Source organism: Phalacrocorax carbo, chromosome 9, assembly GCF_963921805.1.
Source record: "Phalacrocorax carbo chromosome 9, bPhaCar2.1, whole genome shotgun sequence".
NCBI classification, from domain to species: Eukaryota; Metazoa; Chordata; class Aves; order Suliformes; family Phalacrocoracidae; genus Phalacrocorax; species Phalacrocorax carbo.
The window spans coordinates 34,271,711-34,289,734 of NC_087521.1; the positions used below are offsets into that span (position 1 = coordinate 34,271,711).

Consider the following 18,024-nt stretch of genomic DNA (forward strand, 5'->3'; position numbering starts at 1 on the left):
TTGGCATTGAAAACAAACAGTTCAATTTAAAAATCAGGGAGGTGAATTAACTGAAATTTCAGGGCACTCACAGCTGAATGCACTCCACTACCTCGAATACTTAAGAATCCTCAAAAGCTTAGGTTTTTGTTTGTTGAGGAGTAGAAGGAAGGGGATAAAAGAGTAAGAGAAACTGTTTATTTTGGAAGTTATTTATATGTTTTTGCGAATCAAAGTGAAACGCTGACAACCAGCCAGCAGGGAAAAAACCTGAAGGAGTCAGTGACAATACTGAGATAATATTTTAATTTTTCTTTTTTCCTTTCCTGTAAAATGGCTTGTACTTCCACAGGTACAACAGCAAAGAAATTTCAGTCCATTTCACACGGTGCATAAAAGACCAATTTTACAAATATACCCAGAAGTTTTAACAGCTATCACTGTTTAAAGGTAAACATCACTTCTCCATCGTACGAGACTTTTCCCTATGGTTGTGCCACGCGAAGGAGCCTCCCGGGGCTCTCCATCACGGAGTCGGTCCTAGAGGAAAGCGACACCCATCCCTGATCACCAGGACACTCAAGGAAGGGAGCTCCAGCGGGCTCGAAGACTGGTTTGCCCCCAGGAAAGTATAAATTCAGCCCATTAGAAGGAACTCTTGACAGCCACCGGTCTCATCGGTAGTTTGGTTGTCCAAGCAACTCCTATTTCTGTTCCACTGCCAATAAATTAAAACTCTGATCAACGCAGAAAGTAAAGCTCTGTCTTTACAGCCTGTCCAGGCTGATGCTACTGTTCACGCCCGACGTGTCTGCTGCTGTCAGTGGGACACGGTTTGCACAGGGCCTGCAGAACTACTGCGACTTCATCCTAGAAACTACCCCCTCTCCACCCCCTGCCCCCCAAAAACCCAGCCTTACCTTCTAAGTTTTTCCTTTTAATTCACAACACCAAGTGTGAAGAGCTCTTATAAAAATCAGAATAATGAGAAAAATCTGTGAAAGACATTTGCAACTCCAATTGATATTTTCCTTGAAGAGATAAGCAAGCCTGAAGGAATCTTTTTAATCCTCTTCCTTGTTTGTTTTCTTTCCAAGCTATGTTTACTTGTTTAGCTGCAACTACATGGATAAATAGAAAATGAGAGGAGCCAAGAACTCACAAGAGGCTAAAAACTGAGCAAATAAGGTGGAAACCTTGGCCAGAGTACTACAGACTAGCTGGGCTCTCCTCACCTATTTGGCTCAAGCACCTAACAGACTTCTGCTCCTACCTGTTCCGATCAACACCTCTACTTGTCGATTCCACTTCGCATCCAATGCGGCACGTTAACAGCCTCGGGGAAGCCAAGGCTGAACCACCCGTGACAGAGCGCTCCTTTGCAAAGAACAGACAAGCACAGCTCATTTCAAAAGCGTATTTTTGCAGCGCAGCTTTAAGCAAGAGCAGGAGCCAAGCCAGGTCAGTTTTCCTACCACACTAAAAATGCATTTAAATGCCTCCATCAGTTCTCCTGACGGCTGGATCACTACGAACAGTTCCCTGACCCCAGAAGTCTCAGGACCATGCACTGGATGAAGAGAAACATGGCAGCCTTGGAGATGCTTGCTGCTACTTCCAGAAGAATGAAAAAAATGGTGGGCAAAGCAATCAGCTACTGCACAAGCACCAAGGGGAGAGTTACCCAGTCAAACCCCCTTTCTTTTGGGTGGTGTGTGGGGTTAAAAAATAAGGGAGTCCTATTCAGTGACTACTGCAGTTTCTCGCTATGCTACACTCAGCACCTCTGCTCCCCTGTTGGGCTCTGGAGCACAACCCTCAAATTTGAGGAACTGCCAATAAAACCCCAGAGCTTCCTAACAAACTGAGGAGAATCCTTTTCAGAGCATAAACCAGGTCTGACACTGGGAACAGCTAGAATCACATTCCTGATCAGTTCCCAGCACGCCCTTACTTCAAGGTGGGTCTGTCCCTGCTGGAGCCAGCCCGACAATGGCATTTGTCTCTTCTGAGCCCCATTCCCACCCTCACAAAGAAACAAACTGCCTTAATTACTCTACCTGTACAGTACTATTAGTGTACCCTGAGGCACAAAGTGACCACACTTGAAAAAACTCATGATTAAAGCACAGTATCATGCTAACTCTTTTGTACAACTTGGACCACGATTAAAATCAGAGCAACGCTTACCACCCAGTCATCAAGACTTCAGCACTCGATCAAAGAAGCTGCCAGGAAAACAGAAAGTGTTACAGCTCCAGTATGCATGGATATGACAGACTTTTTTTTTTTTTTTAACATCAGACTAGAAAAATACTTTTAGCTATAAGTTATGCAGTCAAATCCGGTTTTGAAGCATTCAAATAGAATCAACAGCAACAGGTGAAAAAAAATCCTTACAGAATACATCGCCAGCATTTGAAATGTTATGCAAGAAATATCATAACGCTAAAACCATGAAATAAACTTTCAAAACAAAGTTTGAGGGTGCTTCTTAAATTTACTCACTCCAAACAGAACCGGTCTTACTTATCCAGAAAAAACTTTCCCCTACCGAGTTACCAGACAGTGAAGGTATGTGTTTACTGAGATGAGGGAAGGAGAAAAGGGCTAAGCAGCCACATGGTCCATCGTTTGATCAGAGCAGCAGATGTGGCAGTAGTGTTTGGGATAAATAATGCTACAAACTCTTCTGCCTTCCCAGTAAATGAAGCTCTGTGGGACTCGCCCTAGATTTGAATACTGATTAATGGCAAAGTAGCTAGATCCATGCGAAGGAACTGTGGAAGTTTGTTTCCCAGATAAGAGGAGAGTTTTCCTTCCTGCAGTATTTCTTGTCTTATACAGAATTGCTGACAGTGAAAGAAACAAAAGCCTTGCTCAAAACACAGTCTTTTCAAACGGACACTTCCCTTGGATACAAGCCATTAGCTGGTCTTCCACTTTGTGCAAGCCAAACACACCCATGCAGATGATGGTGTGCTAGTGCTTCCAGTGAGGATTCCTCTAACGCTGTACATTCACTTTGCACAGGGTGTAGCTACACGAAGCTGTAAAGCAGCAATTGAGCTGCAACAGTGAAGGAAGGAAGTAAAGCAGCTCAGTAACGGAGATGCCTGGGAACCTGCGTGCTCCCAATCCGTTTACGCTCAGAGGGACACTAGGCACACATGCCCTGATCAGCTCAGCTCAGTAAAGCAGTTGCCACCCAGACCTGCGAAGCTGCCGTACACAGCACTCAAGACCTCTGGCCACCAGCCTTAACACACAGCTCACAGCCGTAATGTGACAGGGAACATTCCCTGGGAGTGTGTTTCCATAGCATCTCTTGTGAGAAACAAAGTTAAGTATTTCACAGAGTCCACTACGAAGGAGGTGGAGGTGAGACTGCCTCTCACAGATGAGGTATTTACTAAATAGAAATAATGCTGCAGTATGCGTATGGGACCTGAGGAACTTGTACTGAATTAAACAAGGAAGAGGCACCTTCATGTTTATGATGGAAACCATGGCAAGGAATTGAAGGCCAAAGGCGTTTCTCCCCAGACTGGTTGGGCTGCCGTTCTCAATGAAGATTAGCCACAAGCTTGTCTTGTGGGAGTAAGGACTTGGAATACGGAATCACAAGAGGATCTCATTGCAAAGGCACTAGGAGGAAGCATACAGTTTTACGTTAACAAGATTCATCCTATTTCCAATCACTGAGTGGGACAAAAGCTGTACAGTTTGGGATTTTTTAGAGAAAATGCTGCAGAAATTTTTTTGTTTTAAACAGCAAAAGCGTAAAAAGAACATTAAAGCTATTTTAAAATTATTAAAATGCTGGACATTTTTACAGCAAAAAATTATATTAAAACCAGCAGCAGACAAAGTACGTCCCGTCACCATTGGCAAGGGACACATAAAATGTTTATAAGGTTAACTATAAAACAATTTTACAACCAAAATATGAACAGGCCAATTCAAGTATATATATACAGAATATATTAAAATCATATAAATTATATATTTATACAAAGGGAAAAAATATAGCAAAAAGCTATAGTTGATTAAACAGAACTGAGCTTGAATGATCGATTTCATCTAGAGATGTTATTATTTTCTCCCAAATTTTTTTTCTTTTTTTAAAACCTGGATAGATTGATACCTCAGATACCAAGAGCACAGAAAGCAAGAGAAGAAAAAACCCCCCCAACAAATCAAAGAGTTATCATTCTGTAAGTAATGAAACTAACAGTGGGTGGGGTACCTCTCATGAAATTCTGATTTAATTATTTCCATAGTAAACATTTATCAGCTCTCTTAAGTCAGGAATTTCAAGTGATCCACTTCAGATGTACCACCCTGGTGCGTATATCTGATTACATTTGAATGTTGTTTGATTTGCAAACATTTGGAAAAAAACCGGATACAAACACATCTCAGTCTGCAAAAAAGGTGACAGATGGCAGCAAGTTGAAAACTGAATAAAAATACTCAGCTGAACTAGGAACGATGCTCTCCTTACAGCGTTTTGACTAGTAAGTGAGCTTAAAAAAATAACTTATTTTTAATTACTTTTTTAATTTCAAAACATAACAGCATATAACCACAATCCATTGAAGCACTTGAGAATCTAAACAGTCCCATCCGTGGGCTTATATTTAAACACGAGCTAAGTGCTTTCCTGAATTCGGGTCTATGTAAATAAGTTCTGTTTAAGTTGTACCTAAACCTTCTGCCTTGCTGCGGCACTACCCCTTCATTAATGCAGTTTTTAAAGGCTCACTATATCTCAGTTAACCCAATGGTCCTGGGCATGCAAGGAGCAGTTAGGGCAAGCTAAGTTAAGCAGAAACAAAAAGGCCAGACTACACAGACACAGAACCTTGGCTTAAAAACCAGAACTAAGTATGTAACAAAAGTAAACCAGATGCAGGTTAAACGGGGGAGGGGAGGGAGGGGAGAAAGGAAAAAAAAAATCAGCCATATACCATACATAATGAACAGTGGATATCTACTACACTGAAAGGAAATCAATGGAAACAGAATTTCCTCAGTTTCAAGTAATCCTTGATGCCTTTTTGGCCAGCTGTGTTATATTATAATAGATATTGTAATAGCTGTTACAGTCTACAATTTCGGCAGCTAATTTTTCTCTTACATACCCAATTATGTCTAGTGAACATTCACCTATGGTTGTCCACACATTCTATATTAGCTCCTTGAGAAACTGTTCAAGTTAAATTATATTGCAAATTAAAGACAGTTACATTCTGTATGTTCTTTCTAGATTTGAAAAATAGGTTTTAAAGGCTTGTCAAAGTTTAGAAGAAAAAACCTTTCCATTAAAAAAATCTTAGCTTAAAAAAAATCATTAAGACACCTTTTTTCTGATTCAGGGTACTAATAAAAAGGATTACAAATGTACTACAATTTGACCAAGAAGACTTCATGAATATGCTGCTTTTGAGCATGCAACACCACTGATATCTGTCAAGTTCCAGGTATCAATGTATCCCAATTCCATCACAGTCCCTAACAATTTCCTTGTCAGTTCCCCATCCCCAACTCTACCACCCTATTAATAACATTATAGAAAAAGGTAAAATCTAGAGTTAGTGGCAAAATCTTCACAGTAAATTGTTAAAGAAAATGTTATTGTGGTCATTGCAAAGTGATATCAGTCAACTGGACCCTGAAAAATTAGCTTGATGCAGTTGTGTTCCCCAGACAGTTGTGTTGCACAAAAAGGGCAGGCAGCATGAAATGCATGAGTACCATGAGGCAGTGGGATTTGAGACCAGTATTTTGCAGATTTCTCAGAGCACACATGTCCACAAGGGGTGAAAGCATGAGTTGGAGGACCAGCATCCACATAAAAGCCCGCTTCACAACCAAGCCAGAGAGGCACATAGGGGCCAATGGTTCTGCACATAGGGCACTCCCGCTCGTTGGCTTCTGTGTCACTGCGATGTCCCCAGTTGTGATAGCCGTGAACATGACCACAGCTGAGGTACGCCCAAGGCTGCTTCTCTTCTACCACATCTTTACGGTTGATGCTGGGAAATGCTAAAGTGTTTAACCCAACAGGACACTGTGGTCTAGCAGCGTTTATCTCCTGTCGCAGAGCTTCAATGTGTTTCTGAGTTGGAGTGTGAAACAGTCCATCTGCCGTTCTCCACAGAAGGGTGGCTCCACACAGGTCAATGAGAGAGCCATCTTGTAGGATGTTGGTCTCATTTTCTACCTAGTGGTAGAACACAAGGATAAGCAGTTCAGCCTGAGAGCTTTTACAGACAAATGAGTTAGTTCTGTAAACATGTCTTTCTCACCAAATCGCTACCCTCCCTACCATGCTTCCTAATTTTGTCTTATTGGTTTCCTTCAGGCCCCCCATTTGTCTGAAACCCTCTCTTGTCTCTTATCCTATGTTTAATATTATAACAAGCATTGGTCTCTTATTCCACGCTTGTACAGGAGGCCCTACATTTGCAACTGTTACATGCTATGGCAATACTAATTAATATACACGGTCTTCCTGCCTGTAATTCTCTGGGAAAGTTATTACATTAGTAATCACCAACTTCTTCACAAATACACCCTGCCTCTCAGCATGCTACTTTTTCCTCTCTAATATTGATTCTCTGTGTGCCTTTGTCATGCTGAAGGTAAGTCATGATAGACTGAAGAGGAAACTTGCCATTCCCTAAGGGCGGTGTTAACAGATTGCTCCCCTGGAGTTCTTTGCCCATGTAGACTGGCAGAGGCTGCTCCCGCAGCAAAAGATCCTTTTTGGACTAAAAACTGCCACCCAGGACAGACCAGCTGTCCTGCCACTCAGATACCATTGGTTTTGGCTTGCGGCAAGTGTAAAGCATTTCGCAGAAGCATGAACTCCCACAGTGTACCTCATCAACAGTGAGACTCTTCCACAGATGCATGAAGGATAAATGGTGAACGCAATACTAGCTACACACACACGGATTTGCACAGATTATCATTACAGCAGAGTGAATTACCAGTTGCATTTCTCAAGTGACAAGTTCTGCAACTGAAGCCACACAGGCTCAACTTCCGAACAATTAACCACCCCGACTAGGTTAGGTTCTTTATTTGATGAGGTACCCCATGCAAATACAGCCCCAGCGTGCGCTGCCTAAAGGCTTCTCTGATCTGACTAAAAGCAGGTACTTACAATATTTTCAAGGAATTATGCCAAAAAAACTTTCTACTTTGCTGAAATATTCTTTAATATCACAAACATACAAGCAATTTGTGCTATTGCTACCAGTCCAGTAGTGATAAATAGATATTCAAAAGGTTCTTTATGGAATGAAAGAGGAGAAACAGACCTACTGCCTGGCTTTATACATAGAAAGTGTGTAGAAAATGCCACTAGGGCAAAACAAATTCCCTGGACATTAAGTACATGAAATCATTGCGTCTGCTAAGAATACTATGAATGACAACCAATTTGGCATTTGCATTTTAATCCAGGTTAAATTCACAGATTAACTGTAGATCATCCTTGCACAGAACACCTAGATGGTGCAATACAGACTACAGATAAAAGGTCACCAGTGTAAAGTACTTGCAGCAGAAAAATTCAGCGGGTCAGGTAGAGATGATAGAAGCCTTGATGTGATGCACTTTTCAGATAATTCCTTTACAAACAGCAAAGCAAAAGCTTCCTCATATGCAGCGTGTTCAATTAATTATACAGTGTGCATTTGGCTTTATGAACCAAATCAAGGAATATGGATCACATCAATACCAGCGTGTCATGTAATTTTATTTAAATAAGAATTTGAGTCATTTTGGATGCAGAGAAGGGAATCTATTTGTTGTAGTACTGCCTTGCTTCAACAGCACTAAAAAGGTGTTTTGCTAACCAGGTACAAAGGGCACAATTGCAACATCATTTGTCCCAGTCCCCAAGGCGATGTTTGCCTGCCACCATTGAAGTGACAAAGCAATTTATGTACTGCAGGCTGTCTACCGAAAGCAGAACAAAATATTCAAACTCCATTTTCCTAACTCCTTTAAGGAGCCAGTATTCTGCAAAGCCAATGGCAAAGCTGGAAAGTCAGTTCAGTACGAGTGTGTGGGATACCTCTGTTACACCATCAAGCTACTGGGAACCCAAGGTAGCTGCAAGCAAAGCAACTTCTGCATGGAGAAGGATAATCCCCCCTCTAGGCACACACCCTTTCTCAGTCTTTAAATTCTAGCAGCTGGGTGATAAAGGTGATGGGGCATCTTCAATTGCCAAAGGATGCCCCCAAACATCCTCTCACATCCCGAATCCTAACAAAGAGCAGGAGTGAACCACAAAGGCTTTTCCAGCTCTGCAGGCAGCACAGCATCTAACCTACCCAGAGACAAAGCGGACTTCTGGGAAGGCGCATCTGCCTGAGTGGGAACATGGCTGTCCCTGTACTTCGCTGGACTACTTCTACATGGTGGTGTTTGACTGTTGTTTTTTTTTTTCTTTGAGGGCCAAGAGGAAGAAGGAAGAGTGATGGTGGCATTCTCCTTCCTAGGCTCCACAAACCTTGGGAGGGGGAAAGAATGAGCGAGCTATGTGAATTCCCTTCCATCTTCTATGGAGAAGTGGACACATTCTTTCATGGGAACCTCTCTCCTGACTATGCATGCCACAGGTCCCTGTGGCAGCTGAAATCTCACTTTTGGTAAAAGGCAAAGCCCATCCTGCTTCATGGGATGAAACAGGAATACACTTAGCAGGGCTTCTCTTATCTTCCTAGCAGCAGGTAAATCAAACAGAAGCTGCATTATCCAAGCTTGTTTTGCATGCAAGTGGACTCTTCCTTTTAAGATAGTACTGCAAAAGACAGCTCCCCATGCAGTAACTTCCAGGTGTCCCCATGTCCCAGGAGAACGTTTCAGAGATGGAGATTCAAGAGCAGTGTTTATTTAGCTTTTACACTCTGTGCTGTATCAGTTGGAGAAGCGACATTAGCAGAAAACTTAGTGCTCTCCTGTATAAGCAGAAACAGAATAGCAATGCAGAATCTGCTCTAACACACACCTACTTAGACTATTTCAGTGCCTACTACCCAGGGACAACGGCATTACTCTGCAGTCACCCTATGACTGCCTCTGTTCAAAGCCAGGAAAACAAGTACCCCTTGTTTGGTTTTAATTACCAGTTACTTTCAACTTACCAGCTTCCCCCTTTGTTGAGCCGATCTGGTTTCCCGCAGAGTGTACACATCACCACAGACTGAGATTTCCCGCCAAACTCCAGGTTTAGATTCCTCAGTGAACCCTCCCTTTGGATGCATGACCAGCACCCCATTAGTTGTCAATCCATCCATGTGGCCATCAGGATTTTTCCACTTTGCTGCTTTTTCCTGCATGTGACAACCACCCCAGGAAAGAAAGAGTTTGTCTAAAAGTTTATGGACTAAAGTTTTACAAACTGAAGTTCTACTAGCACTGTCTAAAACTCAATATTTCTTCACCAGCCAGCAGTGTTTAGACTTAGACTTACTTTAAAAAAAACAGGCGTTTTTAAGACTACCTTGTGTCAGAATGGTAGCATCTATCTTAAGTATTATTATTTTTAACTCAGTTGAGTGCCTCTGACTGCAAGTCAGGTAAGAGTTAAGGCCTCAAAGGTCAGTAGCATACTCCTAACTACCATAATGGAATACCACTGCAGTGGGCACATCCTTTTCCACAACGCAGCTGATGCGCTCCTTGGTGCTCAGCGCTCAGAACTGCGACAGCGGCTTATTCACAGTGAGTATCAAGAAATATCAAACAAACCTAAAGAAAATCCACTAACAGTTACTAAAGTAGAGCTTCATTGTTAAATACAATTATGACTGTGAGCCCAGGGTGGTAGTAAGTCTGGCACGTAAAATTGCAGTTTCTACTTAACACTGCAGCTGGGGCACTGGAGTAATAAAGTCTAACAACAGCATAAGTTATCAACTAGTAAAAGGGAATTTGGGGGCTTGAAAATAACAGAGAATGAAAAACAGAACTTGCTCGTACATAACAATCATCAGTAGTACTTACACCAAGAAATATATTTTTAGAAGAGTCAAATCCAGCTGCAAATATCCTTGCTGTGTATGGTGGGCTTCTGTCACAAACAATCCTGCATGCAAACCGGGATATGGTGCTTTGCGTAATCTGGGTTTCATCATTATTTTGACTTCCAGAAATCGTATCTGTTACTACAAAGTCTATGGGGCTTTCTGTTGACCTCCCAACCTGCAAAAAAATTAAGATAATGGTATAATTAGAAAGAGCCATAGAAATATCAAGCATTATGGACACAATTTTGCTAAGTTAATGTTGATGACATCAGTAAACTATCATCTACTGAATTTTTGGATGGCAAGATACAACCAGAGACTAATCTGTATTTTTCACATTTGTCCTAGGCACAAGTAGATCTGCACTGGCTTTGGCTGGGGCACAGTTAATTTTCTCCACAGTAGCTAGTATGGGACTGTGTTTTGGATTTGTGCTGGAAACAGCCTTGATGACACAGAGATGTTTTAGTTGCTGCTGAGCAGGGCTTGCACAGAGCCAAGGCCTTTTCCGCCCCTCATCCCACCCCACCAGTGAGGGGCTGGGGGGGCACAAGGGTTTGGGAGGGGACACAGCTGGGACAGCTGACCCCAGCTGACCCCAGGGATGTCCCACACCGTACGGCGTCATGCTCAGCGTATAGAGCTGGGGGAAGAAGAGGGAAAGGCGGGGGACCATTGGAGCGATGGCGTTTGTCTTCCCAAGTCACCACTACGTGTGACGGAGCCCTGCTTTCCTGGGGATGGCTGAACACCCGCCTGCCCAGGGGAAGGGGTGAACGAATTCCTTGTTTTGCTTTGCTTCTGCACGCAGCTTTTCTTTTCCCTGTTAAACTGTCTTTATCTCAACCCCCGAGTTTTCTCACTTCTACCCTTCCTGTTCTCCCCCATCCCACTGCAGGGAGCGAGTGAGTGGCTGGATGGGGCTGAGCTGCCGGCTGGGGTTAAACCACAACATCATCACTGATGTGGCAAGACAAATTTTCACTTGCTACAACTGATGTACATGCTTGCCCAACACGGCTGCAATGAATTGTTTGCTAGAGTATTGCCAACAGCATGCAAGTACTATCACCTTGGTATTTCATAATCCAACCACAGCAAATTACTTACCACTATATTCTGCCAATTAAGAAAATGCTAGCTTGAAATGACAAGTTTTATTCACATATCTAGTTCCAAGTTAATTTGCCATGTAAATAAAGGACATTTTTTAGACCCAGAACATGGCTATTTTGATACATTATAATAAAAAGCTACACACCTTCATGTTTTCAGAGTTTGTAGTTCCAGAATAGAAGAGTTTTCAGGTAAAACCCACAATATTATTAAATTTATTCCTAATCATGCATGTGTATGACTAAAGAAAAAAAACTGTCTTCAGCAGAAACAAACCACAGCTGATCAGTAGACAAGAATATTTTCCTTATCATCTGTGAATTTTGATTCTAAACTTGGAGACATCTAGGCATCTGGAATAGAAACCTTCATTACAAAATGGACAGAGGGATCTGACTGACAACCAAACATACAGTGAGACTTTATCAATACTTCTACAGGCAAATGTGTTACAACAACTTGGAGTATAACTGGGAAAGTGGAGCTGAGGAACAAGGAGTGGAACAGAATATTAATTTTATAGACACCTCGTGATCAAAACAAGAAAATTAAGAATATTCTTCACATGAAACTACCTTCAATATCAGGAATCTACATTTATATAAAATAACCTTCCCACTAAACGTGACCTCGCCCCCCCCAGAAGTTACATCCGGCTTAGATTCTTGTTCTTCAAAGCCAGCTATGGGAAGACACGTATGGTTCCATCATTAACAAACATCTCTGCAAACTAAATTAGCTGTAAAGAAATGTTATTCAAGAGTTAAGAGAAGTGATATTATCAACACTTAACCCTCGTCACAACTGAACCAACAGCAACAAGTACAGGGATCTCTCCCATAATTCTCTTCTGCTTCCAGTTCCACTTGCAGTGTTAAACATGTGTCCACATTCATGTCCTAAGTGACGCATCCAGTTCCCTTCTCCATATCCTGGGTCTCAGTGTGAGCATATGTGCTGGTGTTGGCTGAGAAGGGGTTAATTCTCCTCACTGTGGGGGTCGGCTACCTTTCCAGCTTCCCGCGCTCTGCCACGTGGCGGGGGGGGCTGGGAGGGGCAGGGCCATGGTGGGGACGGCTGACCCCGACTGGCCAATGGCAGGTTCATCCCATACCATGTGACACCATGACCAATATATTGGGGGGGGCAGTGGCGGTGCGGAGGCGGCGCGGCGTCGGGTCGGCGGGCGGTGAGCGGCGAGCGGCTGCGGCGCGGGCGGTTTGTTTCGGCGGTTCGTTCCCCCTCTCCCCTCCCTTCCCCCTCCCCCGGGGCTTTGCGCCTCTCGTTGTGCTCCTTTACATTGCATTTCTACTGTTGCTTCTTTTAATTTTAATTATTAAACTGTTCTTATCCCAACCCACGAGCGTTACCCTTCTGATTCTCTCCCCCATCTACCGGTGGGGAGCGAGGGAGCGACTGTGTGGGGCTGAGCTGCCGCTAAACCACGACAGCATAACATGTGATGAGCTTACCGCAGAAGCACCAAGGAAATACCAAAAGGCCGAAAGTATGCACTTTGATTTTTTACAGAAAGTGACTACTAGAATACCCAAGACAGAGCTTAGAAATTGTTTAATATGGGACATTTCTAATTTATATAATTTGACTTGTTTAAGCTAAAACTTAAAGCTTTATTCTTATTAGAGGATTATTTCTAACAGGCTTCTATTTCCCATCCAGTGCAATTCCTGCTAAGACTCAGCACCAGCCAGCAGCAGGAAGCTTATTCATAACTTGTGACTATTATCTATCTGTATGTGAAGTCTCTTAAAAGGATAATCAATAATGAACGTGAAATTAATTTGTTCATAATGAGTTTTTGCCTGTTGCAGTCTCTCAAACAGATTAGTCTCTCAAAGCTTTATAGACGCAATTAGAGAAAAACCTGCCTTTTTTTCCCTTAAAGGATGACAAAACATTCAAGTGCTTGCTTCTGGTCTTCCTCACATCATTCCCATCAGTCAACACGAAATCCAAATATGATTGGATATAAGCATTAAAGTCTATATACAAAACTTATGTGTTTTTTTAAAACCTCTGAAATGATGTGTAGTATTTTAAGCAAAGTAATTACTTTATTTATATATCTCATTTGTGTCACAAGTAAGTCTATACAATGTCCAATATTTTAAGTGTTTGTTTTTCTTTTGGTCATGTGTCCCCACCCTTGAAAAAGCCTTCCAGAGAGTCATCCCAGGTATCACGCTACATTGCGACACTAGAAGTTATTTTAAGAAGTGCCCTTCAAAAAACGGCAATTTCTTCATGCTCCATATCAATTTGAAATTTTGTGTTCAAGATCATCAGAAAAGCCCCATGGGAATAAATGAAGAACTTGATGCTACCAACACTTACCCACCAAAACTTTTAGCTTATGTGATGTTGCAGTCAGGCTGCAGTCACTACAGACCTAGCTCCATTATTCAAAGCTACTTTATTAGTCATTTTTCTTCCATTTTCCTCTACAGCACAGAAGACTCTTCTTTTTAATAATTTTAGGCTATATTTTGGGACTTTTCTTGTTAACCGTGTCATACTCAATATTAGTTCCCTAAGTTACTAAGTTACTTAATAACAAACCATAAATCTTCCAACTGATGCATAAGACAGCTTCTGCTGTCTACACTATAGGTTATTGTTAAAGCTGTGTAAAAGCCAGGCAGTCAATCAATTTGCTAGTGTCTACCGTCAATCAGAGAAGTGCCATTAAAAATGCTCACTCCTGAGACAACACAAAACCAGATAACCTGCCAGCAGATAATGTAATAACTGCAGATTCTTGGACTTCAACAGAATTTCACTCTGATGATAGGGAGAATTGGACCATTCATCTTCTGAAGGCCTGTTCTTCGGGGGGGGGGGGGGGGGGGAATATAAATTCTTCATATTGAATGTACCTGATTCTTGTATAAACTTGTAGTTATTTAGGGTACTGGCTACACATTCTGTTTCCTTGTAGTGGTACAAACAGGTATAATCAACCCATTCTCATCCAATCAAACCACAAAGGGACAGGTTCCACTCCAATTGCTGCACAATCAACAGAATGGTTACTAAACTCTGAAAAAAAAATCTTAATTTTAGCTGCATATAGATGCTGCAGCATATAGGCTTTGGTAGATGCCAGACGGAACAGGTTAGTACATTCTTTTTGTTATTACATGAAGAAATCTAATCTGTATGCCACTAAGACAAAGCTATATAGTAGCATTCACACACAAATTTCACTACAGAATTACATTAAGGAAATAAAAAACAAGAAAACACACACACAACACAGCAGGACAAGTACAGCGGGGTGGGGGAAGCCTATTCCCAAAACCAGGTACAGGACATCAAGAACAGAAACATACGAGATGCCCAGGACAACCTTCCAAAGCAGCTGGACACCTGCAGGTTTCAAATCCCTGTAGCAGGAGGTTGTGAAGCCATTTTGTTAAAGTGATCCAGCAGGAGATGTTTGTCAAGTAACTGAGCAGGATATAAGGAAGCAGGGAAGACAACAGCACTCATTTCTGCATTGTTTCCAGCTTTCAAGAAACAAGAATATTCCTGGTTATCGCTTTAAGTAATAATATCCAACACACTTAAAAGAGTATGCTTACTTGTAAATAACTCTTCATGTTATCTTCAGAGAAGAGCTAGTAGAACAGGGAGTAGGACTACTCCTATATGAAACTTCATCATGCATCCACTGAATGTGCATATAACCTGCGTGGTGAACAAGTGATGTGTGTCTGCATGGGGAGGGGAGATAGAGTATGTGCCTGGGGATTTAAACCACTTATTAATTCTTAAGTTATATGCACAAAAACATGGTAATTTTCATTTTATTATGGAAAATGTCAAGAAAATTAGAATTTAGACAGCCTGAACACTGCTCTTCAATGCATTCTGAATTTCTTTACTGCCCCTTGTATAGTCTCCCCACATTTTTCCATGTGTGCCTCACTTCTGATAAATGTCTGCTCATGCTTCTGCTTGATTATAACCTTGGAAAACATAAAACAAGAAGCTCTTCTGGGTTTGCAATCTTCAAAAAAATCTCCAGTTTGTATTCTACAGTTTTTCCAGAAACAAATCACCAACATTCTCACATTTTTCTTTGAAGAGAAGGACTGACAACAGTATCTCAGTGGAGGAAGGAAAAAGGTGGCAGCTTTTTTACAAACTGTGAATCTCCCTCATTTTCAGAGGAAATCAGCACTAACCCAATGGATTCAGTCCTCACAGGTTATAAACGGTACCGTGACCAAGAAAACAAAGGCCTCTGCCGTCCCTTTTCCCTATTTCAGATCCCACTGACTAAGGTGTTACTAACACCTGCCATTCTAAGCTTCTCACATTCCTTGCTCTGGTTGCCTCAGTGAGGTCATGCAGTGCTACTATCCCATTTTACAGAGGGGAAGATTGAGATTAAAAAAAAAAAAAGGCGCTAAGTGATTTGCCCAAGATAATACATGTTATCAGCATTCAAGGAGGGGCCTCAAGATAATCTTCTTGTCCAGGCATTATCTTTTCCTTTTCAGGTTCCACATCCTTGGCAGTGTTCTACAAAAGCCAGGAAAACACATTTGAAAGGAAACAGCAAACTCCAAGGACTCTCTATTCAAGCATTACTTGATCAACAGTAAGGTTTTACTCTGTGGATCAATAAAGACAATGTGCAATTTCCCATCATGTACCACAGGGCAGCAGAAAACAGCCCTCATGTAACTCCCCTGACTGCCTACAATCAGATTACTGAGAATAATTAAAACCTAACGGCTTATCTAAATAACGGCAACCTCTTCAGCTGCTGTCTGGCATCACTTGAGCAGCAAAATATTGCTGCAGTCTACCAGACTATTACTTTTCCCATTCTCATGGCTACCAGACCCTCTAGGCCAATGCTTGCAGTGGGATTCTCAGAAGACAGCTATGGAGTGTGGAACATGAACCAGGACACAGTGCTTGAAGTGAAGCTAAGATCACATCACAGCATGACAGTCTACACATCGAGACAGAAGAAACAGACTGCACTGAAAAGAGGAATTTTAACAATATGGAAGCCATAACCCTGACACATTAGTCATCTGAGGGGACACCAGGACTGAGGCACTCTACCAACACAAGATTCAGCTCAAAAAGTTTTATTGTTATTAAGATGGGATAGTTTGACCTGTTACAAGCCAAACCAGTCACGTAACTACAAATGTATGGCAGATAATTGCCTGAACCACAGGCAGCCTCTTATCACAGGTGTATTAGTACCTGGGCCAAAATTAGGGCTTTTGGGACATTTCACCAGGCACCCGAGAGCTGCTGGAAGGAGAAAGCATGATCTGTGCTTGTAAAGCACCAGTAAGAAACGTGCACACCAGTGCCAGCTGTAGAAATGCAGCAGGTCTCTGGGTCAGGCAGCGCAGTCCGAGCTGCCTCAGTGTACTACCCTGTGCAAATTCCTCCTCTACCGAGCCTCAGTGGATCCTGAAGGGGAGCAGGAGAAGATACGTTGTTCGCTGGGCTATGCGGTGCTTAACCAGCCTATTCCTCACTGAGCCAAAACCCTGCTTTAGATCAAAGCATCCTTAATTAGCTCCCTTAACCTACTGCCTTAGACAAGGGTCACTTGAACTGCAGCCTGTGGAGCACTGCTTTGCCTATGCTGGATCTCCTCACCTCTGGCTGTTAGATTTCATTAGAGTGACAGCTAAGCAGCTCAGCCTACCTAATTCTTTATCAACATCCCCCCCCCAAGTAAAAGCTGTAACTACTACTAGGGTATTATGCAATCAAGAAAAGTGCTGTCTACACAATATGACCAGAAAAGCAGCTGTTCTGCAACTCCTCTTTATTCATTTTTTAGTGTACACAAGTGGAAAAATTCCAGCTTTTGAAAGTGGTTTTTCAAAATTTACATACAGAAAGTTTCACTGGAGCTACTCAAGACACAAGAGCATCTTGCAGAGATAAACACGTATCGCACAGTAACCTAAAAGGATGGGTTACATTTTCCTCTTAAGAGTTAACGCAGAAAAACTTATTTCAGTTCACTCTGGCTACGTGATCCTTTCCTACTACCTATTCATGCAGCACCACATGAACAAGACTGTTTTTTAATCAATCCTTATTTGGACCTAATCATTCCAAAGTCACACAAGGAACAGTTTTATGTAGAGCAAAACCCAGGAGCCACATGAAGCAGAAACATTTTCATCTTGACAGAGCCATTTCCTCTTCTGTCAACAACACTCAGCTACTGACCCTTCTAAATATGAAAGGCTGAATGAGGAGGGATAAAAATTCACGATAAGATGCTCTAATTACAGAGGTCACTCACAAGACAGACCCAATTAGTCTACATCAGAAAAGGTTGTGCATGTTTGTTTTCCTCTGAGCTTGAGGTTTAAGTTTGTACTGAATTTCTGTTCTCTTATTAAGGTATAAAAATAAGCATTGCACAAGAAAATAACTTAGGTTAGCAGAATGTTAGATGATGCAAAAAACCAAACATATACATGGGAGAGTGAAAACCTATTGGATAGAAGGTAGCTTAGAGAAACTTGTCACAGCCCCCTACACCGTTTGATACATTTGTACGCCCTTGAGGAACAGTTGTCTCTCTCATTCTATGACCAGTTTCTTTCCTTCAGTGCACAGCCACCATACTCCCCTCCGTACCTTCCCTTTTATCTTCCTCCTTCCCCACCCCATGTCCTACCACTATCCACTTTCTTTTTTACCAGCCACTTGATTAACTGGAAGGTGGGGGGTGAATTCTTGTGTGTTCTGTCTGGGTTCATGAATAAGCACATTTCTTTCTAGTACTATTTGTACAGTTGCTACACTGTCCTTGCAGAAAAAGCAAAGCACAGTGAATGCACAGATTAAT

At 42.0% G+C, this 18,024-nt stretch overlaps 1 protein-coding gene across 2 annotated transcripts in view; it reads right to left on the bottom strand.

Moving 5' to 3' along the window:
• Positions 1-265: 265 nt before the first annotated feature.
• PELI2 (pellino E3 ubiquitin protein ligase family member 2) overlaps positions 266-18,024 on the bottom strand; it is a 90,055-nt gene continuing 72,296 nt past the window's right edge. For both annotated transcript variants that reach the window (XM_064461061.1, XM_064461062.1), the window contains exons 4-6: positions 10,012-10,209; positions 9,150-9,338; positions 266-6,208 (exon numbers count right to left, since the gene is read on the bottom strand). In XM_064461061.1, the coding sequence (XP_064317131.1) occupies positions 5,642-6,208; positions 9,150-9,338; positions 10,012-10,209 (954 nt within the window). In that variant the 3' untranslated portion in view covers positions 266-5,641. The remainder of the gene's footprint in view (positions 6,209-9,149; positions 9,339-10,011; positions 10,210-18,024) is intronic.